Consider the following 27,005-nt stretch of genomic DNA (forward strand, 5'->3'; position numbering starts at 1 on the left):
TCTCTCTCTCTCTCTCTCTCTCTCTCTCTCTCTCTCTCTCTCTCTCTCTCTGTGTGTGTGTGTGTGTGTGTGTGTGTGTGTGTGTGTGTGTGAGTGAAAATGAGGACTGTGCTATAATGGTTGCTATAAATGTTGAAAATAAGTCTGACCAAGGAAAAATGTCAAACCTAGGGTAGGAATATGCTGAGCAGATGGATCAGTGAAGAACGTATGGATTGACAAAGATAAAGAGACACGTTGATAGATGATTGCTGAATATCAATATTTTTATCTTTTTACTGGTTATTTTATTTATTTACATTTCAAACGTTATCCCCTTTCCAGGTTTCACCTCCACAACCCCCCTATCATGTCCTCCCTCCTCCTGCTTCTATGAGGGTCCTCACCCACCCACCCACTCCTGCCTCACTACCTTAACATTCCCCTACACTGGGTAAGGCATAAGGACATCACAGGACCCAGGGCCTCCCTTCCCATTAATGTCAGATAAGGCCACCTCTGCTACATATGTATCTGGAGCCATGGGTCCCTCCACGTGTACTCTTTGGTTGGTGGTTTAGTTCCTGGGAGCTCTGCGGGGGAACATCAATATTTTTTAAGGACAAATTGATTGGGAATGTTGAATAGGAATAGTTTTACAATAAACACTTAAGAATTGCAACATTTTAATTAATGTGCTATTAACATGACCATTGGAATTTTATCCTCAACCCAAATTAGGAATCAAATGGAATATTATCATTCCCTTTATGATTTAGACAAAGCTGATATTTTCATGCAAGGAAAAATTACTAATGAAAATGTGTCATAGCTTATTTAACCACCCAGAATTTTAAAGGGCAACATAAAATTCGATAATCTTTGTGTTTTCTTCACCCATAGGTTACTGGGAACAAAATGACATCTCTGAACTTAGCCACCATATTTGGACCCAACCTGCTCCACAAGCAGAAGTCATCAGACAAAGAATATTCTGTTCAGAGCTCAGCCAGAGCTGAAGAGAGCACAGCCATCATAGCTGTGGTACAGAAGATGATTGAAAATTACGAAGCCCTGTTCATGGTAGGTGGCCTTTCAGTGGTGATACGACTCAGTGGTTTGATTATTAGTTGCCTCTGGTGTTATAAATGGAACTCAGGTTTTTTGCTTTCTGTTTCGCTGTGCTGGTTATGAATAAATCATTGTAGGTTAGGTAGTTTTGCTCAAACAGAAATTTCTATTACTCTGGTGTCACGACAAAAGTTTGTTTTCATGGCCTAGCCATCACATAGGAAGTATAAACTTCATTTCATTGCCCCTTATATAATAATCACATGTAAAGATTTAGCCACTGACAAAATAGTAGTTCTTGCTCAAAATATTAGTAAAACACTCCTTTTGAAGTTATGTTATCTCTGTGAATTCATCTGTCCATAACCAACCATGCTGACATGATTTCTCGAAGGTCAATCTTGACATGGCACCTCCTGTATGAAATGGTACCTTTCTTTCTATGTCACTTCCCATGCCACTTATCTGTCCCCTGAAGCCCATTTACCATTTTTATTTATGTTTCTCTTGCTCAGCATTGTGTTGCAGTCATGTATGGCCATTTCCTCTAGTAGATTATAAGTGCATTCACAGGAAGGACTGTGTCCTTGTTATCTCCTCTCTGTATCCTCTGTACACTTTTCGAAGGTCCTTCCTCTGGTAGACACTCAGTGAATAATTTTTTTTTTATTTCTATTGAATTACACGTTCCTATTTTCCTTCATAAAACTTCATTGCTTGCTCACACATCCCTTGAAACATCAGAACAAAAAGCCAATTTTCTTCTATTTCTGTTCTCTACTCAGACTGCATGACAATTTTTACAGGAATGTTCTCCATTTTTTCTTTTGCCATTTCTCTTATCATTTGTAAATGAAATAAAGCCTGCCTATTCCACTAGAAAAGTAGTTCTTAACCTGGGAGGTTGCAACCCCTTTGGGGTCGCCAAAGACCACTGGAAAACACAAATATTTACATTACAATTCATAACAGCGGCAAAATTAAAGTTATGAAGTAGCAACAGAATAATTTTATGGTTGGAGTGCACCACAGCATGAAGAGCTATACTGAAGGGTCACAGCTTGAGGAAGGTTGAGGATCACTGCAATAGGGCCTTTTGTGGTCCCTTCAACTTAGAATGCTAGCTACCTCCTTTGAATCTCCTGAAGAATTTATCTATACTTCTATGCTTAAGAGTTGCTTTATCACCATGTTTGTCTTATACCCATTTATTCTGGATATTTAAATGCCAGTGGTTTGGAATAGCTTCCCTATTTGTCTTACCTGTGTGACTGAGAGCAAGTTATTCAGTACACCATAAGCATTAACTAAACTCATGTGTAATGGGAAAAAAATCTAACTCTTAAAATTATGGCCAGAATCATTTGCTCTGAGAAAGAATTACACAGACTGTAAATATCAGTCCAATTGCTAATTAATAATTAATATTTGTTTGATAATATGAGATGGCTTAGAATCTCAGTATTTTAGCACTAGAGACATGTGTATCATAATGTTTTATCACACATTTGGTAGACTGCCTCATAGAAGGTGACTTGAGAACCCCACATCCTTGTACTGCAAGATTCTGATATATCTAGGCTTTTAAAGTATACCTAAAAGGAGTGTCCATCATATGCACTCAACTCTATTGGCCAGAACTTACCCACAGATTATATTTAACTGCAAGGGAAGTTGGGAGTTGTACTCTGGATAGAAGCACAGATGGAAGAGGAAATACATTTACCACAGTGAATAACAGTGGCATCTTACTCCCCATTGTGTCTCCGAAGCATTGTCTCTGTGTTGCATATGGAAAGCTCTCAAAAATGTTGAATTAGTCATCAACTATATAAATTTCACACTTCGGTCCAAAACCTCATAATTAATTACATATTTGGATGAATCAAATGTCTGAACTTCTCAATATTTTCATCAAGTTTTAAGTCACAGATCATCTTGCCAAGTTGTCTTGGCATTACTTCATGTTCTCTGGACTTTTTTTTTTTTAACAAAATAATATCTCTCATCAATCTTAATTCTAATCTCTAAATTCTGTATTCTAAGTGGAGTTTTCCTTTATATGAAACCACAAACCATGGAATTTTTTTCACCTCAGACACTAACCAAATACTTCCTGATCTCCTTGAAAGGCGGAGGTCATTGTAATTATGTCATCCCTCTTTTCTCTACTTCCTGCCACCTGCAAGATCAGGACATCAGCAAAACATCAGGATTCTGTCTCTTGTGATGCTTCCCAAACCTGTCGTTGTTTTTATCATTTTCTGCAGAGATTAGTGTTGACATTCTCTTGGGCATTAATGAATATTTTACATGCACAAGTTATGGTTTCTGTTTCTTAAAAAACTCATCTTGATGAGCTTGTCTAAAATCCAATCCCTCCACCCTCACTCCACTATTCCTGCTATGACTCCTCTGCCTATTGCTAATACACACACACACTGAGAGAGAGAGAGAGAGAGAGAGAGAGAGAGAGACAGACAGACAGACAGACAGACAGACAGACAGACAGAGAAAGAGACAAAGAGACAGAGAGATAGATAGAGACAGAGACAGGCAGAGACAGACAGAGATAGAAAGACATACACACACAGACCACCCTGACTTCATATTCACCCTCTTCTTTATCTCCTTAGAAGTCCCCACCAGTAATACAGAACATCGCTAATGTTTCTCTTTTGCTGTGTTTATCCTCACTAAGTTGTAATATTTTCTGGTCCATGTAGTTATTACTGCTGTGCCAATGGCATCGAAGAAATAATATAAACACTTATTAGGCTCATGTGTGACATGATAGTAGCCGTGTGGTGTATGATTTATTTCTCACAAGTCCTTACTCATACATGTGGGAAAAGTTTTGGCATGCAAGCATTAAGTATACTTTTCTTAATGTAAGTTAACCATTGGTATAATCATGTCTGATCTCCTTAGATGGACTATGGAAAATAAACTGAAAATAAAAAGGACAGTGGAAGAAACGGAAGGGGAGAAGGACATAGATCCCAAATCAGGGTCTGTAAAAATCAAATGAAAGCAGAAAACTTGAGTGCAGTTCTGTCTCTGCTCTGTTACGTGGCCTCACCTTTGGTTTCTTTTTCTTTAGTTATCATGAACTAGTGTTAAATGAATGCCAGCCACGATCCTTTTTTAGGTCTAACATCTATGTTCTTTGGTGCTCCAGAACTGACTTCTCCTTTTATATTTCTTAAAAGCCTAGAAAGAAAATTAATTTCATCACATATTTTAAATTCTCTTGCCATTCACTGTCCTTCAGAATCCTTTCAGTTATACCAAGGATCATGGAAGTTCATACATATGAGTGGATAAATATTCAACTGTATATGCATACAATTTTGTCTGGTATTTTGATTTTTAAAAAATTATTCTAGAGTAATCGCTACCCCAAATAGTGATGAAGCTACACAGACAGAAACTGTTAGCTGACTCTTCAGAGTCCCTGGCAAGGTTTATGAGCTGGAAAAAGGATAAACTGCTATCATTGACATTAGAAATGAAAGTTTATTAGCAGAGAGAGAGAGCTGTGAGCTTTTCCTTAAAAGCACAAAACACCCTGCAAGCATGCATTTCACAGAACTGGTGGAAAAGATCTAGAAACCCCAAGAAATCTACCTTCTAAATGCTGTTCTGAATGTCCTTCATTTTCTAATGCTGAGCATGTTTCCTATGTGACCCGAATATGAGTTAATGGGAAATGAGAAAAGGAAAGACCATGGCTTTGAGTCACAGTATTAAAGAGATACCTAAATTCAGAAGCTATTGTGATTCAAGAATTGACTAGCATCTAGGGTTATATCGAAGTGACAGAGTCCTTAGCCTGTATGTACGGGGTCTTGGATTCTGTCCCCTCAAGCCACAAGAATATGGGGGTTGGTTGGTTGGGTGGTTTGTTTGTTTGTTTTAGGAGTCAGATTAGCCACTTGTTTTTAAGTCTTCAGAAATAGGTCCTGCTAACAGTCTTCAAGGTCACGGGCAAAGTGTAACATAGTAGCTTATGTTTATAATATTACTGCCTAGGAGACTGAGTCAAAGACATTCTCAGGGTGCTAGCTGCCAGTCTGAGTTATAGAGTGAATTCCATGACAGCCCAGGTTACTGTTTAAGACTCTATGTCAGCAAAGATTATAATAGTAGTACTCAAACTTCACTGTCATGTAGAATTTGCAAGGAATCTTGTTAAACATTCATATTCCTAGGCTACTTTTCAGAAGATAGAATTGAATAGCACAGGGCCCAGGAATCTGTACTTTCTAGTGAATCCCTTCAAGAGAGATTCCTATCATGCCTAGGGAAACCACATATTGGGAAATACAGATTGGGTGGAAAGACCATGACCTTTGGGGTTAGTTATCAAAATTCAGATTGCCTCCAAGCTGTGTGTGTGTGTGTGTGTGTGTGTGTGTGTGTGTGTAATATAACCTCTGACCCCATAATTAACTTCTCTAAACCTTTATCTTCTGTAAAAAAAAAGAAAAATAGATTAAAGGGCTTACTTTGCATGACTGTTTTGTAGGACATGTCATTTAGAAAAGGTATGTATCACAAGACTGACATATATTGGGCTCAAAAATCAAAGTATTGCTGTTATGACAAGTAATATGGCATCTAGTTATCATGCACATTCAGATGCTGCCTTGGAAAAAAGCCAACTGGCCATTGCAAATAATACTGTCACCTGCTAGCATGTATGCATATTCCTATTCCTATTCCCTTCCCTACGCTTCTTTTATTTTTCTTTCCATACCATTGATAACTTTTTCTATTGTTTTTTGAGACCGTGTTTCTCTGTGTAGTCTTAGCTGTCTGGGAACTTCCTCTATAGACCAGACTGACCTTGAATTCGCAGAGATCCTCCTGCCTGTGCCTCCCTAGTGCTGGGATTAAAGGTGTGCACCACCACCACTTGGCCACGTTGATAGCATTTTTAGTCATTCCATAATTAGCTTATTTATGGGTTCATTGCAACCAAATAGAATACAAATCTTACAATGGCATGTATTTTGTTTCCTTATTAATACATGGTATCCCTGTATACTCCAGGCTAGCCTTAAGCTTACATTTCTTCTGCCTTATCCTTTCCAGTGCTAAGAGTTCAGGCATGCACCATTACGCCCAATGAAAAGAGAGATTTTAGGTTGTTCTGACACCCACAGCATCTAGAAAGTACTTGGCAGAAGATAGCATTCAGTAATTATGTCTTGAATACTGTGTGACTCTACTGCCAGGAAAAGAAAATGTATTTTTACTACTCTTTTGGTCCAGTGCCCTACCCCCACAATCCCTATACTTTTACATCATGAGTCTCTGTGTCTGTCAACAGCTATTTAAAAATTGGTTAACATAAAATGGCACTTTCTGAAAACACCAGAAATAGAAGATGAGAATCATTTGTTTGCAGAAAGGATTGTTGGTATCCCAAGTGAAAAACATTCACAGAGGAAACCATTGACACGCTGTCTGGTCTACAAGCTGATGCTTCTGTGAGAGATGGTGGGGATCCCAGTGAATGTAACTCCTGACTCTTGGAATTAAGGAGAGTTTCAGAGTGGAGTGGAGAAAGCTGTAGGTTTGCGCTAAGGGCTGATATTACATGGACGTTTTTAGGAAAGGGCAAGGAAGAGAAGATGCACTGGAGACATCCTAAATACAGTGGAGATGTGGAAAAGAAACATATTCTCATTGCATTGCTTGTGAGCCCAACCTGAAGAAGCTATAAGGGCACTTGGGAAATTTTAAATGCACACAACTGGAAGCAAAGGTCAGAAGACATGCAAATTTATGAAGCAATCCATATACTTAAATATATTTTATGAAAAAATTTTAGTTTAACAAAGGTCAGAAGCTATAGTGAGGTTCCCACAAGCTCAGTTAGGAGACAAATTGTGCTTTGTGTTCTTTTCATTCCTCGGTGTGGATTGCATCTCTCTAGACTCTCTTTGTGTGCCATTCAAAGACTGTCTTCTAAGTTATCAAACAAGAAACCACCCCAGGCAATGCATCCCTCTGACTGTATATGCTTTCTGTTTCCATACCAAGAGAGTAAAATTACCCACCAGTTGTATGTCCCAGGTTGAGCTATGAGTCAACACCAGCTTCTCTAGATATTACCAGCATTCCATAAGGAGTAAGGCAAGTCTGTACGCCTAAGCAATGCCATGACTAAGTAGTCTATTTCCAAAGCATAATGTCTTGCCACAGGGAAAAAGTAACACAGGAACTTTGATTCAGAATCTTGGATAACGAAGCTTATTGTTGGCAAAGAAAAAGTATAGAGCCAGGAGATCTTTAATAGTCTTCCTCAATATCTCCAAGCTAGTGAAAGCATCTTCCTACTTCATGTTTAAGCCAGCAGGTATGTCCAGTAGCCAGTCTGAGTTCCTGCTGGGGCTTTGCTCATCTGTCCTTGTCTGCAAAGACACAACACTTTTTCTGTTGACATCATATCCAGGAAGATAGAACAAACCATTACTCCTGAGCGTTTCCATTGCCTTTCACCTGTTGCCATGGAGCTAATTTTTCTTTCTTTCTTTCTTTCTTTCTTTCTTTCTTTCTTTCTTTCTTTCTTTCTTTCTTTCTTTCTTTCTTCCTTCCTTCCTTCCTTCCTTCNCTCTCTCTCTCTCTCTCTCTCTCTCTCTCTCTCTCTCTCTCTCTCTCTCTCTCTCTCTCTTTCTTTCTTTCTTTCTTTCTTTTCATCATCCTTGAACAAACTCTTTGAATCTTTCACTATGTTTGTTCACTAAGGGTCTTCAATTACTCAGAAAAAAAAAACACCTTCTAGAAATATTCATTGATATCAGGGTGTTATAGATAATACCTTTAATGCCAACATTCAGGAGACCGAGTCAGGAGGATTCTTAGGAGTTTGAGGACACCTTGGGCGCTATGGTGAGTTCCAGGTCTGAGGTACATACAGCCTGAGAACCTGTTTTTAAAAACAAAAGCAAAGAAATAATTACAAAATTGAGTTCCTCCTTTACCTCCACCTACACTCAGATGCTTCTAAAATAATGAACCGCTTGTCACAAGAGAGTCACACAAAAGTTTTCACATTGATTTTGACCTTATTTGAACTTTTGCAATCGTTAACAGCCGAAGTGATTCCTTTCAGCTTGTTAGCTAAAATGTACCAATCATGACTTCCAGTGGCATTTACTTTTGCTGGGGAGTGTTAAGAATTTGAAATGCCAAAGCATTCTTCATGGTCAAGTGGAAAGGGCTGGATTGCTGTGGAACACCCAGTGGTGTATATGGTAGGGCTGGGTCCTGGGAACTGCTGTTCAGGGAGCACCTAATGGTTTGTTATAGAGAAAACTTTTTCCCTCTTGGTGGTTTATGGAATAAACTACCTCATAGCAGTTAGACTCTAGGCAATCATTCAAGGTTTCATTTTTAATTTGATAGGGTAGATTTTAATTGTGACAGTTTTATTCCTTCATATGTGCAGTGTTTACATTTTTTTTTTCTCTGAGGCAAGGGAGTACAAAGTTCTTCTGATTTTTGGAATAACATTATGCGTTGGTTGAAAGAACACATTAAAATCTAAGGAGTTGAGTCTCCTGATAAACACAGCCATAAATGGTACCCCTAGAAAATGGCTAAAATGACCAAATCCTTGACTAAAATCCAATTGAGATTTTGATGGCAAACAATAAATTCAGTGAAGGATCATTTTGAACGAGTTGGGTTTTTGTTTGTTTGTTTGTTTTGTTTTCATTTCGACATATGGAGTTGTTTGATGAAGAAGTCTGTTTTTTTTTTTCTTCATGTTTCCCTGTTCAATATAAAGGAAAGCCTTTTCCCATAAGTTCGGTGCCTTGGGGAGTTTAATCAGGATTACACATATGATCTTGCCCTACTGTTAAGCAAGAGTAACTAGCAAAGCCTATCACAGTCCAATTCTACATCTGATACTCTCCCTCCCTTCAGGAGATATGCCTTCTCAGGATGTCCCAGTAAGAAGGCATGAAGTCTGATGTGGTTAATTTTTTTGTCAACTTGACACAAATTATGGTCTTTGGGAAAGAAGAAACCACTTTGAGAAAACATCCTCACCAGATTAGCCTATGGGATGGCCTGTGGGGTATTTTCTTGATTAATAATTGATGTGGAAGGGCCCAGTCCAACTGGAAAAAATGCTACTTCTGGGCAGGTGGGCCTGAATTTTATACCCAGCCAGGCTAGGAAGATAGTGAGAAGCACTTCTCCATGGCTCCTGCTTCAGTCCCTGCCTCTAAGTGTCATCTGTGAATTCCTGCCTTAACTTTCTTCAGTGATGCTGTGACCTGAGTGCTGTATGCCAAAATAACCCTTTTCCTTCAAAAGTTGAATTTGTTCATAGTGTTTTATCACAGCAATGGATATATTTCTCATGAAGCTTTTTCACTACTAGCCCTCCTTTCAATAAATATGGTGTTTTCAGATGTGTTAACCTTTGTGATAACTTGTTCTAAAGGAAAATGGGATGAGTAGGGCAAGCACACCGGATTACAGATGCAAGCACGGGAAAGCACTTGACATGTCCCAGTTTGCCTTAATTATAAGCAGCACAACCAGAAACAGACCTCAAAAGCTGTGGAGTCAGATACTTCTTAGACAGCAACTCCACCCCTGTGATAGTGAGCAGAAGCATTCATTTACTATTAATTTAGGGACTTAATAAGTGAACAAAAATCCAGGTTTTTTTTTTAAATCTCTGCTAGGAAACACTTGTGCCTACCTTTCCAAGGGTGAGGCAGCTAGGTATCACACTGTTCTTTGAAGCTGTTGTTGCCTGCTAGTTTATTTCCTCAGGTTTTGCTTCCCTATGAAGTCCCTAAATTAATGGCAAATTAATGTTTATCCAATGTAATTGAGCCTGTAGTTTAAATATATTTTGATTAAGTGATAGTTAAATATATTTTTATTAAGTGAAAGGTACAAATACAGAAAACGAGAAGTCACTGGAAAGGATGGCAGTTGCAGCTTATGATGTGAGCATTTGAAAATCCATTCAGGGCATCAATTCCATCTCCTTACCTTTGTTCCCCCACTGGATCCATTTTTTTTCACCATTCATCTCAAGGAAAAACATGTTTCTTTTCTTATGAGTTCTAGAAGGTTCTTTAAATCACTCTGTAACAAAAAGAAATTGGATTTAAAGGTAATAATAGTTAATAAATTCTATGTTCTATGTACTCATTAGTTCTGCAGACTACATAAGAAAACACTGTCAGCTCTGTAAGTTGTAAAGCCACATCCTTAACTATATCACTGTATGTATATGTAAATCCTTTCTCCAAGCCAAAATACTATCTTGGGACATTCAGAGAGAACCTATATATAGATTTATAGTCCTGTCCCATTTTATGTGCATTTGTTACCAAGGAAAAGTCACGTCTACTATATAAAATAACCCTCAACAATTATAATCGCTTGGCAGTCAAGCCTAGTTGATTGAGTAAAAACTAAAAAAAAAAAAAAAAAAAAAAAAAAAAAAAAAAAAAATGCAGGATAGTTCAACCAAATGACTGCACGTTATCTTTTAATAATGACACTTCCTCTATCATATTATAATAGTCCAGGTTATTCTGATTCTCCACACTGATAATTTGTCATTAGACAAACCACATAGTCTCAGGGACTCAGACTGCAGTGCTTGTGTCACTCTGAAGGCCATGCATGCACTCTTGTTCATTTTTCAGGGGGAACGGATTGGTGCTTGAACAAAACTATGTACTACATATCTAAGCATAAAACATTTTAAATTGAATTAACTATGAATATGTGAACATGTTCCTAATTTGCCCCTAGATGTATTTATAAAAATTAGTTCAAGATATACATTTTTAGCTTATATTATTTTTGCTTTGCTCATCTTTTTTTTTTTTTCCAGTGCTGGGAATCAAACTTAGGGTCTTACCCATGCAGAGCACAAACTCTTCCACTGAGAAGCTCCACCCCTTGCTCCCTTGACTTGGAGTTTTAATATGTAGCCCACATGTGGCCTCACACTTATGCCTTCTCCATCAGCCTTACAAATACATGCCACAATGCCCAGATGCGGTTTTTTTGTTTTGTTTTGTTTTGTTTTTGTTTTTGTTTTTGTTTTTGTTTTTGTTTTTTTATCTCTCTTGCGGCCAACAGGATGACTCAGTGAATAAAGTTGTTTTATAACACAAATCTCATTACCCACATAATGGAAGGAGACAACCAGCTTCCACAACTTGTCCTCTGACCTCCACGTGCACACTCACATCGAATACGTGAATATAGAAAATAATAAAAATATTTCTCAGTACCCAAGGAGCTGAAGGTGTCTGCAACCCTATAGGAGGATCAACAATATGAACTAACCAGTACCCCCAGAGCTGTGTCTCTAGTTGCATATGTAGCAGAGGATGGCCTAGTTGGCCATCACTGGGAAGAGAGGCCCTTGGTCTTGGGAAGATCATATGCCCCAGTACAGGGGAATTCCAGGGCCAGGAAGCGGGAGTGGGTGGGTTGGGGAGCAGGGCAGGGGGTGGCTATAGGGGGGTTTGGGGATAGCATAGTAAAGGAATAAATAATAAAAATATTTCTCATTCTTATGTGTTACTTTTTAAATGGACATAAATGATCTACGCACTTAAACATAAACTTGATAGGGTTTTAATTGCTTAATTTATCTAATATTGTAAGAGAATGCAATCTATCATTTGTCTAAAATACACACACTTTTTCCTCTCATTCCCTTTTAGTTCTCATATCATTGTTTTTTATCATAAAGCTTTAAATACCATCTGTATGTGTCTTTCATATTTCTATGCTCAGACGGACCTATAAACTGATTTTCAAGTCCTCGTTTCTGGCTGCCTACTAGATACTTCCACTTAGATGTCTCACAGGCCTATCAACATTATCTTATCAAAGCCAAACTCCTGAACTCCACCCAACCTTCTTCTCCCTTAGCATCTCAAATCCAGTCAATAGGTTCTCCATCTTGTCACCCAAGCTGAAAAACTTGAAACCATCTGTTCTGTCTGTCTCTCATTATCATCCTTTCCTTTCAAAAAATTAACTTAAATTGTCACCATTATTACCATCATGTTTAAGATCTTAATATTTCGCATCATCTTTTCATTCTGGTTCAGCACCACATAGTTCCTGGTTGGAACTCATCAGTTGCACCTGTTAATTTTTCTTGCTTCAACCCTGGCTTTCCATTCAATCTACTTTCCACTGAGAAACCAGACTGATAACAATTGTGTTAGTCATCATATCAAGATCTCTAATAGCTCCCACTCACTTTGAACAAAAGCAGACATCTGAATCATTATCAAAAGGACTCTGCAACATCTGGCCCTGGCTACCTGCTTCCCCCTTACCACCCACTTCTTCCTCATTCTTAGTATCTTGCTAGAGCCTCACTGTTCCAGACTCAGGACTTTTGACATTAATTTCTTCCTTCTGCCTGGTGTAATATTCTCCAACTTTACTTTTTTCCCCTAAAGTGTCATTTTCCCAAGACATGATCATCCCATTTAATTCTACATCTCTTTCAGCATTTCTTGTCACCCTTGTTTGCTGTTCTCTACAGGACTCATGTTATGCTCCCCTTGTGTATTTGCTCAATGCCCATTTCCCTAGATTTGTTGCCAGATCCATAAAGACAGTGATTCTTGTCTGTTTGGTTTGTAGCTGAACCCTTAAAATTCCATTCCTGGTATTTACTCTGTAAGCATTGACCAAATATCGATGCAATGAATGAAAAGACTGGACATGGAAGAGAGCCAGAGAGAGAACCATAGTGGTTCTGAACTAGATGATATCTGAACCACTCTTAGAGGAGAAGATAGGAACTACCTACTTAGGAGAGCAAGCCAGATGTAGTTTCAGCAAGATATAGTTTCAGCTGTAAGGATTAAAAGAGTTTTTAGTGAATATCTTCCAACCATGTGGAGGACTTTGATGCATATTTTAAGGAAACTGGGTTAAAGTTAGCAAGCTATCACTTAAAAGGCTCATCAACTGTATATATATTCCTTTTCCTCTAGAAACACAAACTAGTTTATGGAATTTGAAGGTTCAGACAACTGGAGAGTTGAAAACTGAATGTGATATCCGGCATACCTTCACCCACACTACAAATGATTTTGAGATCTATCCACTGCCCCCCCCCCGACATTATTTGTTGAAATGCCAGCACAATGCTCAGGCTACATGAAGCTGGAGACTGTCTCTTATCTGGTGGTTTTGGGTTGTCTCTAGTAGAGCCACGTGCCTATTTCCCAGGCAGATGTGCTGCTCTGGGAATGGAATGGTTGGTCAACTTAAATGAAGGTACACCTCACCCTTGAGCCAAGGTTTGGAGCGTAGCTGCTTCTCCGCGAGGACTAGGATATAACTTTTCTAAGAAGAGGGGAATGGAGGGTGCTAATGGCTAACAGATGAACACTACAAAGGAGTAATGAAAGCTTGAACTTTAGACACTGCTGTTGGAATGGAAGGGGAAGGAAGAAGTAACAAACACAGGAAGTCAAGCTGACCTCCTGGCTATGACTGGGAGTAGACAAGACATAGGCTTGGACTCACCTTGGAGATTTTGAGCTACGTGGCTAGAATTTGGCGATTTCATTCATGGGGTTTCAGGATGAAGTAGGAGGACAAGATTTATGAGAGAAGGAAGACATTCTCTTCCTTTCTCATCTCTGTTTTTGTTAATAAGATTGTTTCCAGCTTCTCTAAACTCAAGAACAATTGAGTAGTGCAAGAGGCAGAAGGCAAATTTTTCCTTCAACCACTTATTCTCAGAAGACTTGTCCCTGTGGTTTTGAAAACTCTTCTCTTGGCATTTACATGTGAGAAATGTATTTTCTCCCAGTAGTCTGAGTTGCTTCTGCTTGAGCTAGCAGGATCTATGGAGTAGAAAACTCATGTCTCTAGCTGCATATGTAGCAGAGGGTGGCCTAGTCAGTCATCAGTGGGAGGAGAGGTCCTTGGTCCTGTGAAGGTCCTATGCACCAGTATAGGGGAATGATAGGGCCAGGAAGCTGGAGTGAGTGGGTTGGGGAGCAGGGGGAGGGGTATAGGAAACTAGGAAAGGGAATAGCATTTGAAATGTAAAGGAAGAAAATATCTAATGAAGTGAAAAGAAAAGAAAAGAAAAGAAAAGAAAAGAAAAGAAAAGAAAAGAAAACTGCAAGTCAGAGCTGGGTTCAATCTTGTCCCATAGAACATTTCCACGTGACTGTCTTAAGACTGTCTTTAAATGCACTGTGGTTTAGGCTGGGAGAATGGGGTACTCGTGTATAATGTTCCTGTTGGTGCCATGAAATAGTGATGCAGGAAATATTCAATAGGAGTTGGGAACAAGAAATGAGGAAGGGCAGATGTTGAATCATCATAGCCTGTACAGAGAGGATGGTTTGGTGTTTTGGAATGTTTATCATTGACCATGTATTGTTTGTTGGAAACTGTCAATACAAAATAAGTTGTTTACATTAGAAACTATTTGGGTTATGACTGTTATTCCCACTTTACAGATGGGTAAACTGAGACAAACAGGTCCTTGTTAATGTACAATGATAAAAGTCCTACAACTAAAATGCTAGACCTAGAATTTAAGGACTGTGGCTCAAGGACATGAAAACTTAATCAGCTGACTATATGTTCCAGAACATCTCAAGACATCTCATAATTTATGCCCATTCTCTCAGCATAGTTCAACACATGAACTCTAGAAAGTGTCCTCACTTAGACATAAATCATGAACACCATTCTCTTACCTATGATGGTTTGCTTACTCAAAGCCAGGAAAATCTAGTCTGTGGGGCACAAGCATCCAAATAACTAGACAGGCTTTCCAGGTATATGGCATTTTGGATGGTGTGTGGTAACAAGATAATATTTTAGTTTTCCCTGAGAGTTAAACATGTTGTTCGAGTTAGTATAAGCTTTGCTTTAAACCAGGAAGTCAATCTGCTGTCTTTGGAACCCCAAGCCTTGGTGTGTGCTGACATAAAGTTACTGAGGTCATGCTTGGGATATTTGGCAGGTTTTTACTTATGCCTCAACATTTGGCTCTTCCAGGTTCCCCCAGATCTTCAGAATGAAGTGCTGATCAGCCTTCTAGAGACAGATCCGGATGTTGTGGACTACTTGCTCAGAAGAAAGGCTTCCCAATCCTCGTGAGTATGCACATTTCCCAGATACTTGAGCCACATTGGGGATTTTAGTTTTTCATTCTATATCTATAGAATTTAAACGGTAGCCATATTTGCGTGCAGAGTGATACAAGTAGTATTTTGACAACTTTTTTGCCATTCTGATCAAACTACCTAAACAAGTTATCTTAGTCTTATCGACTTACCAAATTCCAAGCCACTTTCCCAGATATTTCTTGTTTGTTTCCAACTTTCTCTAGCATGTTCAGAAACTTCTGATTGTATTCACAGGGGGGTGGGGTGGGGGAGTGCTGAACCACTGGCAAGAAGCTCAAAGGAAGATAATGTGCATAAATGATTCTAGCAGGCATGTCCAACTTGTGTCCTCCGGCTGTGTGTGCCTCAGTATAGCTAAGAATTTAGCCCAATAGGAAACCACAGACTTACGTCTTTGTAACTCTTTGTCAGTGACAATTTTGTGTTATAATGTCAAATATCTGGGAATGTCTATTAGGAGCCTTGATAGATGATTAATGCCCTGTTGGCTTTCTGGGGGTTGGGGGTCTTCCTTATGCAACTTTCAGGTGGGAGCAATCCATTTCCAAACCACAAGAGCAACCTTTTCTGAGACCTAAGTGCCCCTTTGCAATGAGAAGTGTATACTTTTCTAGCTCTGTCATTATGTACAGCTTGTATTGACTTCATGAAAATGTACACTATGGAGAATGCAAGGTGTGCTCTAAGTTATGGCTTGCTACCATGTTGCCTTGATAGGAGCACAGAAATGGGTTCCTTGTTCAGATTTTATGTTTAATCCCAGCACCTGCTACAGAGGCAGAGTGTTTTGGAGGTTCTAAACATCTGGGAAAGCCCAGATACAGGTACATTAACCAGAAGCACCATCACCATACAAACACCCAGCCTTAAATTTAGGACAGGAAGAGTTGACTATTTCTTGAGGATATCACTGTGCTATGCTTTTAATCCATAAGTCTAGGATACATTCACCCATGATCTATTGACTTCAAAAGTGGCCTTAATCCTAGAGCCAATGACATGCCTTAGCCTAATTTATATAAATTCTTTCTTTTTCAGTCATAGATTTCTTTTAAAGATAGGGTTTATTTGAATATAACTTAGAAATGAGACATTTCAGCTTTTTCTCAAGGCTAACTGTCAAATTTGATTACTTTTCATTTCAAATTAAGTCAGGTGATAATAAAATGATACTATTTAGGGAAATTCAATGAAAAGAAATTCTACATTGTTTAATCTCCTTCTTCCCAAGCCAATACATTAATAGCTCCGCTAAATTCAGCTTCCCTCCCATTCCAGCAGTACAGGAAAGGGCTTGTAATCAGATCACCCTTTCAAATGCACTGTAAGAAAAACTAAGTTCTGTGCCAATCAATATCAAGGAAATTTCTGGTTCAAGTAAGATGTTCTGCTTGGATTCGAGTTCCAAGAAGCACAAGTAAATATAAATCTATAAAAAGTACAAATGGTTCTGCATTTCAGGGTCTTGTTTTCATATCAGAGAATTGGAACTGCACTTAATTTTTTCCCAGATTTCTAACTCCCATCAAGGTGTAAATTCTCATTTCTAACAAACCATATGCTCCCAGCATTTTAAAAATCTTACTTGTTTCTCTACTGTGGGCAAGAAAACAAAAACAGTGATGTTTCTATTTGTAACTCCCTAGTTAATCTTCATTTTAACATTCTGTTGCTATATGGTAAGAAATCTAAAAAGCATTAACCTGAAAAAAAAAAGGACTGTTGACTGTCCAAATTTCTTTTGTGTGGCTGTATTCAGATAGGTACATTTGATTTTCAAAAGAACCGTTGACATGAATGCAATGTGGTTTTCACGAATGCTTTTGGCATATAAATGCCAAGGTAAGAACAGAATCTTTCATTCTCTGCTCTTAGGAAGGACCAAGTGCACATATTAAGCCCACACCAAGCTGTGTAATTGTTCTTCTCTCTTTTGTTTCCAATCCTTGTATGAGTGATTCTTTAGGGAGAAGAGAAGGAAGATTTTTTTCTTTCTTTTGGTTTGTTTTCCTCTCAGCACAGGCAAAGAACAGTCCAGAAGGCCACTATTAATGCCATGAAGTAAAACGTAGATATTTGTGCAAATAATATTTGATTTTAGTGGCCTTCTGAGGCTTGAGAAGTTGGTGGTCATTTTGGACCATAAACCTATGCTTCCCAAACTCCTGGTCTATATGGAGCACTTCAAACCTTGGCAAGGTGCTTCTGATTAGAGAGGAGTGAGGTTGTGCATTCCCAACAAGCTCCCCTGTTGTTCTACTTGTCCATGATTTACATCTGGGATATAGGAAGCTTAAAATGCCAAGGCATTTTCTTGACTGTATGTACATTCAGACCTGGTGGCAGAGGTATATTATTCAGTATGTAACAGAATTCCGGGTGACCAGTACTTAGACACAGTCTCAGACTTACCTGCTCATTCCAAACACCTGGAGATTGTAAAGAATGGCTCCATGATGATTGCTAAGTCTGAATTGGAATCCAGGTATTGGGATTTTCAAAGCTCCCCACATGATTCTAATAAGCAGCCCAAACTCCAAAGAAGTGACTGAGATATACAACTTTGATTCTCTATATTTAAAATACCATGGAGATTTGGGTGGCATAAGTTTTGATCTTCAATACTTCTCCTTGGCTTGATAAAGGAGTAGCACAAATATTCTGCCTTATAATCCACTTGGGGCTTGTAGGGGAAAAAAGGTATGATTTGCAGGCAGGCTCATAATGGCTTTTGGGGAAAGGAAGAACATGTAGTACGCTTGGAACCTCAGTAAAGATGTGACTGGGTCTGGGTGTTCAAATGACTAACTAGACCTGGACTTCATCAAAACTGCAAAGTTGTCATCTGTCTGGAGATACAATAATGAATGTGGGCAGGTGTGTCCTAAAATACAGGCTAAGGTAGGTGGAGTGACATTAAAATCGGAAAGTAGTGATAAAGGAATACAGAGACAAAATATCACTATAATTATGGATTTATAGTGATTATAAATTACAGTACCCCAAACTGACAGATGGTGCTGTCTACAGTGGTACTCATGTCAATTAACCACCAATCAGCTATGTCCGTGTTATTTATGAAACTGCTTGCAAGCTTCAAGTTGCGATTGAGATCTCCTTATGTCCAAATTCAACTCTATTGCTATTAGATTTGTTCTATAAGGTATGTTTATTGACGACTCTGACTTCATTTTCTCATCGAGTAACTGGAGATTAAAGTTTCTATTGGGTTACTCTGAACTTCACCATATGGTTCATTACAACTACTTGCTTGTATAAGAGGCATTGTAATAACTATGAGATAACAGATGACCACAAAATATGGCCCATGAGAAAGTGATCTCATTGGTTCTAAAAGCACAGCTCCTTATTCACTTTTGACATTCTTTCCCCGGAAGCCTCCATTCCCCAGTTCACATACGTAAGTAAAGATTGAGATCCCTTTATAGCCAAGTGGAGATGCCCCAAGATTTAATTGTGTGTGTGGGGGGGGGAATGAGTTTTAAAACGAGTATAAAGTACAAAATGAGACAATTTATTATTATTAATTCTGTTTTGAAAGCACTAATATTTTGTGATATTTGGTAATCTGGTGATTTGGGTTTTTCCCTTTTGTGTACAAAATCCGAATTGGGTGAGAGCAAAGAGAATTTATTGTCTTTTCGTGAGCTCATGCACTTTGATGTTTAGCTTCAACGAAAGTGGCATGCTAAAGGCAGATTAGAAGAGAGTTTCAGTACCAAAGTTGCTAGGCTTCCCACTTGTTAACAACTTGTCCTGTGTGTACTTGCTAGAATTATGTGCTCTTTCCTTCAGACGTTCTCTAAACAGACTCCCCTCTCTTTGATTCAGACTCTATGGTAGAACATAGGGGAGGATGATGGAGTGTTAATCTAAGAGGACCATGCAGGCTGAATGAAGACCTTTAAAGCTAAACAAAAGCGTTATAGCGGGGTCAGGACTAGGGTGAGGCAGAGGAAACACATAACTAGGCACAAAATTTAATGAAATAACCCAGGCACGAACACACCATTGTAATACAATATTTTAGAAAATCAAATTTGATTCCCTCTAGACAATGAGAAGCAAAAGCGAAAACATTGCTTTTGGGAGTGTATAGGGTATAGGGAACTTTCGGGATAGCATTTGAAAAGTATTTAAAGAAAATATCTAATAAAAAAACTTAAAAAAAAGAAATGCCTGGTATAACTGAACATAATCCAGTGTGAACATGATGCATACATCTACAGCTGGGGAGATGGAATCCAGTGGAGCTCTGGATTATCCATGGCATGGAAGCTAATTCTAATAATAGTTCTCGTAATTTTCAAATGTGGGCTTTAGAAAACCTAAGGAGTCAGGCATGTAATCTAAGCACTATGGAGATGGGAGCTTTGAGGCCAGCCCTGCCTACATAGTTAAGTTTGTCTCAAAACAATAAACAAACAAAAACACATTAAAGAAAAATTGCCTTTTTTTTCAATCAATTCTCACAGTTGCCCCAGAAATATAATAGAAATTGATCTGAACTAGACCGAGCATTCATTCCTACTCACATGTGGAAACAAATTTAACTGTATTTTGGGAGAAAATAGACAGAAATGCACCAAATCCATAGTATCTATCTTTAAGTTTTAATGTAATTAAGTTTGTTAGCGACCTTCACAACGTTTTTGCTGAAATTATAAAAGAAAAACAATAGGAACACCTCTGACCAGTGCATCAAGATTATGGATGAAGACCTCTATTTGTTCCCAAAAGCAAGTTAGGAACTATAAGATCTTTGTTCTTTATAGATAGAAATCTACCCCTATCATAAATCAACTTTCTGTACTATGAAAGGGTAACAGGTTTCTTGTAATTTAGTAGTATTTTGTTCAGCTTATCAAAGATGTACTTATTCGTTCTAATCTATCACTGCTCACAATTAAAGACATCTTTTAGCACTCTGTTGGCTGCTATATAATAGGTTGTAATTTCGGCCTACATCTTGTACTGGTTTTATCATCTGGAGCAGAGGTGAGATTCACAGAAGCACCTCTTTGGAGAGGTGTTTTATTCCTCAGAAATCTCCTAAGGGAAGCTTTGCCATCCCATGCATAATTAATGGGGGAATCTCCATAACTCCAGGGCTGCTATGACAATGGATTACTTCCTGGTGCAATTAATAGTGCAGAAGATAATGACAAACTTTGCATTCCAGTAGACTGAAGTTTATCGATTGAATGATTGAGCCAAAGACAAAGACAACACACTTTTGAAACGGTTGTCTTTCTCAGCTAGATAGCTCAGCAATGGGCTGGGCCAGAAACACTAAGAGTTGAATTGGAGTTCTTCATTTATTCACAGAACCAGTTCTGTATTTCCGGCCGCAGTGCAGGCTTGCTCACAGTACCCTGCCAGCGACTTTACACCCTGACCTGGAGAGACCAGCTAAGGGTGAGAATGCTGATTCACTCTCCATGCCCATCTCATGTTTGGTTAGCTAGGACTGGCCATGCATGCTGGGGATGGTTCTGGGGTTTAAGAATCTAACAAGTTACCCTCCCTTCTTAAAGATAACCCCATGTTGTCTGGCAGCCCATCTACTCAATGACCCACTGAACACTGAGTATGAAAAGTGCAGAAGCTAGACACATTTAGACTCAAAACACAATGACTTAGCAACCTAACCAGCTAACATTCTGTTAAGACCCCAAAATCACAGAAAGATCACATCAAGCTTTAGAGACAATGCCTCAGCTACTGCTACCCTCATCAAAGTCAAGTACTCAAATATCTTAATGCTCACGTAGAAGAGCCTTGTTAAAGGTGGGGATCCTATATGCATATCAGAAGGAACACTTGTGAGACTTATTTTAGAGATTCTGAAGAGGAGGAGATTTGTCTCCATCAGGGAATTCTTTTGAAATGAGTTCATACGCAAATTTGGCTATACCTCTCATCTCTGCTGAGAAAACAAACTGAACGGGACGTTTTAAACATTTTAAGTGGCAATTAACTATAAGTTAAAAGTATAGCCTTTTAGTGTTACCACAGCAAGTACATGTGCTTAATACATTTTACAGGGAGTCTAAACCTTACTACTTGGACTACTAGACAAATAAGGTATTTTAACCAACTACCTGTTTTTCTTGGGCATTTCTAATTTTAGGTCATGAGCAAAAATATTCCAGACTAGCTTAGTGCAAGTCCTACCATATAATGAACTTTAATAGCTGTCAGTATTATTACAGTCCAAAGCAGCATGCCACATATTTTTTAAGCTGCTTCCCATGTGTACCCATATTGTACCCATTTCCATAGCTGGAATATAGCAATGGGGGAAACCAAAAAGGGAAAGTATCACCTGTCATTAAATGACACTGTCTCTGTCCCTAGCTACCTGGAGCCCCGAACTTTAAAACAATTTGTGTGCTTCTATATCCAAAATTTATTGTCAGCCACTTCCCTAATTCTTACTTCCCCACAATCAGACTTCCTTCCATTTTCTGAGTGCTATATATGGAGGCTAGAGGAGGCTTAATTGTTGGCTGTGATGGGTATACTACTCTCCTTTCTCTAGTTGAGCCCCATCCAAGTCAAGGTCACAATCATTAAATTCACTTCTAGTTGACTCAACACTACAGCTTGATCTTCATTGGTACATTTTGGCTCTTAGCAGATCTTTAGCTCACTCCCATATATATATGGATTTGGATGGGAAGGAAAGTTTGATTATAAGAGACCCATGACTCCTTCATGTATCTGAATCTTCTATAAACACAATCTCCTGACCCTTCCCCAAGGTTTCCATTTCAATAGGCAAAGATGGCTTCCAAGGCAACATCTTGGCACTCAAAAGGATCCCTGTTTGTTGTAGCAACCTCATAATGCCACCTTGAAATCTTTCATGTTGTTTAGCATGGTGTCTCATCACACACTTAGTTTGCAGCAGGATCCATGACTGATTCAGCCAGTTCAAAGTCCAGAGTGGAGCTTGCAAATGCATATTTCCAAATGATGGAGATGTAGCACTATTAGGGAGAGTATGTTCTCTCAGCTGCTAAATGAACTTGTGCAAAGTCAACTTGGAGGAAAGAGGAAAGGGACAAGGCCCCTCTCTACTCTTGATCTGGGTGATCCAATGTGAGCAATGAGAATGGAAGAAACTAGGAGAGTGATGGGACTTCATGTTTCAATTATTCTTGATTGCCCTTGTTTTGTTTCCTTTTCACCAAACCACTAAACATGACATTGCCTGTTCTGCATTTTCCCAACAACTAATGTAAGTACATTTCCCCTTTGTACACCAGCACCATTAGAAGTTTCTGAAGCATCTTGAAAAAGTATGTGTAATGGAGCAGTGTCATGGGAAGTAATGTGAGAGGGGGGAAGAAGGAAAACAATGGTTAGAGTGGTAAGCTGAGTTTGGGGTGCAAAATATAGAGATACCACATAAGCATCTATGCAACAACTCACACAGGGCTCCATGCCCTTTGAGACTTCTAGCCCTCATAGCAGAGAGACGTGCATTATTTATTACAGAGATCTTCATAGCACTGGGTAAAAATAAAAATCTACTCCTTCTATAGAAACCTTAAATGTTCCCAATATGAAGTCTTGAGAGAAAGTTTTCTTCCCTGAAGTCTCTCATTTATGCTCATAACTCCTGGCTGAATGTACATTTAGACCATTGCCCTGGATGTTTGTCTTCTACATTTCTGGTAAGAAGAAATGTGCAACACATAAGCTAAAATTATCATGGTGTCTGTGAACCACCTCCAAACCACCATTCCACCAATAAAAGGAAGCTAAATCCAAACTACGAATTGTTTCAGATGGGCTCATGAATTGGGCAATGACTTAGACTCTTCCATACGATAAGGCTATGGTTTCCCAATACTAGACGTATAACCATGACTTAGTCTTATGGGGTAGAACTAAGACATTTCCATTAATGACTGAAAAGAAAATGTCACCTAAGAAGAGGAAACTACTAAAATCAGCCCAATAATCTGATCCGTGGCCCTTCTGTTTCTGAATCTAATACAGTCATTTCTTTTAGTGTTCATAATAAACCTCTCTCCAGAAGAGCCACATCCCACAACAATAGGCAACTACCCATTTGTATGAATTTGTGTTTCCCTACCTAGAATTAAGAAGAAGATTTTTGCCTTTAATTAGATCTGGTGGTGAGTTTCCTCACCCCTTTCCAGCAGAAGCTCTCAGCTTTTTCTTGATTTTATTTCCTTCAAATTCACTGGCAGCCTACAAGTCTGGAAAATCATCCCCATGGCTGTCCTTTGGCTCCTGCCTATAAGATTGTATGATATCAGTTCAAAGATGAGGCAAGCAAAGATCTTAGTTATTCTATGTGGGTAGGAAATATCCTCATCAAAAGAGCTAGAGTCCAGGCTGCCTCTAACAGGCATGGCATATCACAAATGCCAGGACGTTTTCCCCCTGGGTACTAATCCTTGCTGGAAACCTGAGATAAAGCTAGGGCCCCAATGAATCCACTTCCTTCATTTTGCATGCCAAAACCCATTTGGCTGGGAGAGGATTGCTCTGTGTATGTTTACCTTCTTTGAAACCACAAAGGATTTGTTTTGAAAACTGCAACAAATGGAAACCAAAGACCAGTAAAGGGAAGCAAATTGGGTAAGGGTGTGGGGAGGCAGAAGCACATTGTGAAACATTTAATCAACCTTTGATCATTTCCCTTTAAGATGTCAGGGCCACTGTTTTGAGGAAGGTAGAAAATAAAGATGTTTCCAGGTAAGACTTTGCCCAGTCCTGACATTCCTGGTATTCTCATTTTCCTGTTTCATTTACATTTTCTGTTATTTCTGTTGCTATGACAACTCATAAGTATGGATGCTAATGGTATGTGAGATAATGCTATAGTTTACACAGCAAAACTATTAATGCCTTGCAACTTCATGTTCTATATATTTACATACACTCGGATCTTTAATAAAATAATTTATTTACCAGTTTAGCCACCTCTTCATACATAGACATTTCCACTGGTAGCACCATTGTCTTCATCACAGGAAGTATAAATTAATTTGCTAAGTGTACAGAGGGAAAAGAAAAGTTTACCCTAAAGCCACAATGAACTGTAAGTTGGGATTATTATTTTTGGGGGAGACTTTTATTTTTCTTTCTTTATTAATCATTTTATTTGTTTACATTTCAAATGTTATCTGCCTTTCTGGTCTTTCCTCCACATATCTCCCACCCCTTCCCCCTCCCCTTTGCCTCTAAGAGAGTGCTCCCCACCCACACACCTACTTCTACCTCACTGCTCTAGCATCCCCCCTCTCTGGGGCATCAAGCCTCCACAGGACCAAGCGCCTCCCGGCCCACTGATGCCAGATAAGGCAGTCCTCTGCTACATACGTAGCAGGAGCCATGAACTGCCAATGTATACGTTTTAGTTGGTGGTTCAGTCCCTGGGAGCTCTGAGGGGTCTGGTTAGTTGATACTGTTGGTCTTCCTATGGAGCTCCCCTTCAGCTCCTTCAGTCCTTCCTCTAACTTTTCCACTGGGGTCTCTAGGTTCAGTGCAATGGTTGGCTGTGAGTATCTGTATGTCTTAGTCAGGTGCTGGTAGAGCCTCTCAGAGGAAAGCCACACCAGGCTCCTGTCTGCAAGCACATCTTGGCAATAGCAATAGTGTTGGGGTTTGGTGATTTCAGATGGAATGGATCACACATTAGGGCGGTCTCTGGATGACCTTTCCTTCAGCCTCTGCTCCATTTTAGTCCCCGAATTTCCTTTAACCCAGAATTGTCCCTGTCTAGTCTAGATTATTTTTAATTCAGAAGACTGAGGAAAGTTAAAAAAAAAAAAAGTCATCGTTTTCTTTTCCTTGCTTAATAGTGACCCCCAACCCCAAGGCTTTAACCGTTAAATTTAATCAGGCATCAGTCCATGAGGCACTCCATCAATACAAGGTGGTGACAGGGATCCATTTGTATTTATGTCCTGTTTTCATTAAACCTCTTAGGTTTTATTCCTCTCTGCCAGTGGGCAGCATTGTGGAACACAGGCATGTGTGGGTTCATCTCCCTTCCAGTTGAGCCATGGTTTATAACATTTGTGTGGATTTACTGCTCTCTGCTGGTTTAACACTGGCAACTACAGCAGAACTTGATTTTCTCCTGTGTCACATCCTTCACCAGCTGCCACGTCTTGTTACATTTGTTGTGTTTTCCTGCCATCTTGTGATCATTTTATGGAAAATGCTTTTGCATTATTGATGGGGATGTGTTTGTTGGACCACTGCTCAAAAGGTCTTTTTATTTCAGCCTCCATGTCCATGTCTTCGAAATATTCCATTGGCAATTGTGTAATGTCTGAATCTGATCATACTTACACACCTGTATTATCTTATGCCAGGAGCTCTGACATACTTCAGACGGAAGTTTCCTTTTCCATGGGAGGGAGGCATTCATCTACAGATTCCAACAAAGCCTCCAGTGGAGACATCTCCCCTTATGACAACAACTCCCCAGTACTGTCTGAGCGCTCCCTGCTGGCTATGCAAGAGGACAGGGCCCGGGGGGGCTCGGAGAAGCTTTATAAAGTGCCAGAGCAGTATACACTGGTGGGCCACTTGTCATCGCCAAAGTCGAAGTCAAGAGAAAGTTCTCCTGGACCAAGGCTTGGAAAAGGTAACTGAAGCCTGGCTGAGACAGCTCAATTACTTAATCACCTGCCTGCGGATGCAACATGGGTGGGCCATATTGGACCTTCTTCATCAGGCCCTTGTTTATTTTTGCTGCAATTCGAAGAACATTTACTGAGTATCTGCTAAATACAAAAGATGGGAGGAAGGGACGGGTAACCCCAAGGCATTGACTTAGAAGGTCCTTTCAACCTCTGATTCTCAAATACCTGTGAATTGAGTGTATGCCCCAAACAGCAACTCATTTTCCCATATGACCTTTTCTTTAAGGTATCCAAAGGAGCCTCTGTGTCCCTGCATGGCTTAGTTGTTAGTCTAAGATGTCACTCAATTTTTCATAAAGCAAAGGTGCTTATTCTACCATATAACAATGCAATGTACCAAAACCAGACAATGTCAGCATCCAGGGACAAAAGCACTGGCCTGGGTATCACAATGATATTATGCCAATTCCAGCTATCAGGGTGTCAAAGGAATAACTAAGTTCCACAGAGGTCCATGGACTCCTGATGGGATAACTAAGAATGGTATGAATGTTCCATGTATTGGCTCATCAGTGAATCTACAAGCAGTCATTATTGCAACACTTAGCATGGAATACATCCTGGCTAATCTGTGCCGTGTACTCTTGTCGGCACTTCTGGTCTCTTCTTACTTTGAATGTCTTAGTCTGCCTTATGATCTTCTGATACGCTCTAAGGCAGTTATTCTCTACCTGTTGGGAGAAGGGAGGAGAAAGAAACTGCTGGTGGCAGTAGGGCAGTGTCCCCGAGGGAAGTTCAGAATCCAGAAGTATTGTTTTTCTGTGTTCCTATAGCTGGAGTCCATGTGGGCATTACCAACTGTCTCCTTGTGTGAGTGTCCTACTACTGTTATCACTCACAATGGAAGCAACACACAGGTTAGCCCACTTGTGTTTTGGGAAGTCAGAAATCACATGGGTGCATAGAACTGCCTTCTGTTCTGGTGGATCTAGGGAACAAACTACATAAATACATTTCAGGGTCTTTCTGGCTTCTGCAGGCCTAGTGTCATGGCTGTTTCTTTCATGTCTGAAGCTACCAACATAACAGCATCTTTTCT

At 39.4% G+C, this 27,005-nt stretch overlaps 1 protein-coding gene across 3 annotated transcripts in view; it reads left to right on the forward strand.

The window, feature by feature from the left end:
• Positions 1–27,005, forward strand: part of Arhgap6 (Rho GTPase activating protein 6) — a 498,894-nt gene that overhangs the window by 468,861 nt on the left and 3,028 nt on the right. For all 3 annotated transcript variants that reach the window (XM_021152834.1, XM_021152836.2, XM_029473246.1), the window contains exons 9-11: positions 883–1,062; positions 15,115–15,212; positions 25,634–25,908. In XM_021152834.1, the coding sequence (XP_021008493.1) occupies positions 883–1,062; positions 15,115–15,212; positions 25,634–25,908 (553 nt within the window). The remainder of the gene's footprint in view (positions 1–882; positions 1,063–15,114; positions 15,213–25,633; positions 25,909–27,005) is intronic.

Source organism: Mus caroli, chromosome X, assembly GCF_900094665.2.
Source record: "Mus caroli chromosome X, CAROLI_EIJ_v1.1, whole genome shotgun sequence".
Taxonomy (NCBI): domain Eukaryota; kingdom Metazoa; phylum Chordata; class Mammalia; order Rodentia; family Muridae; genus Mus; species Mus caroli.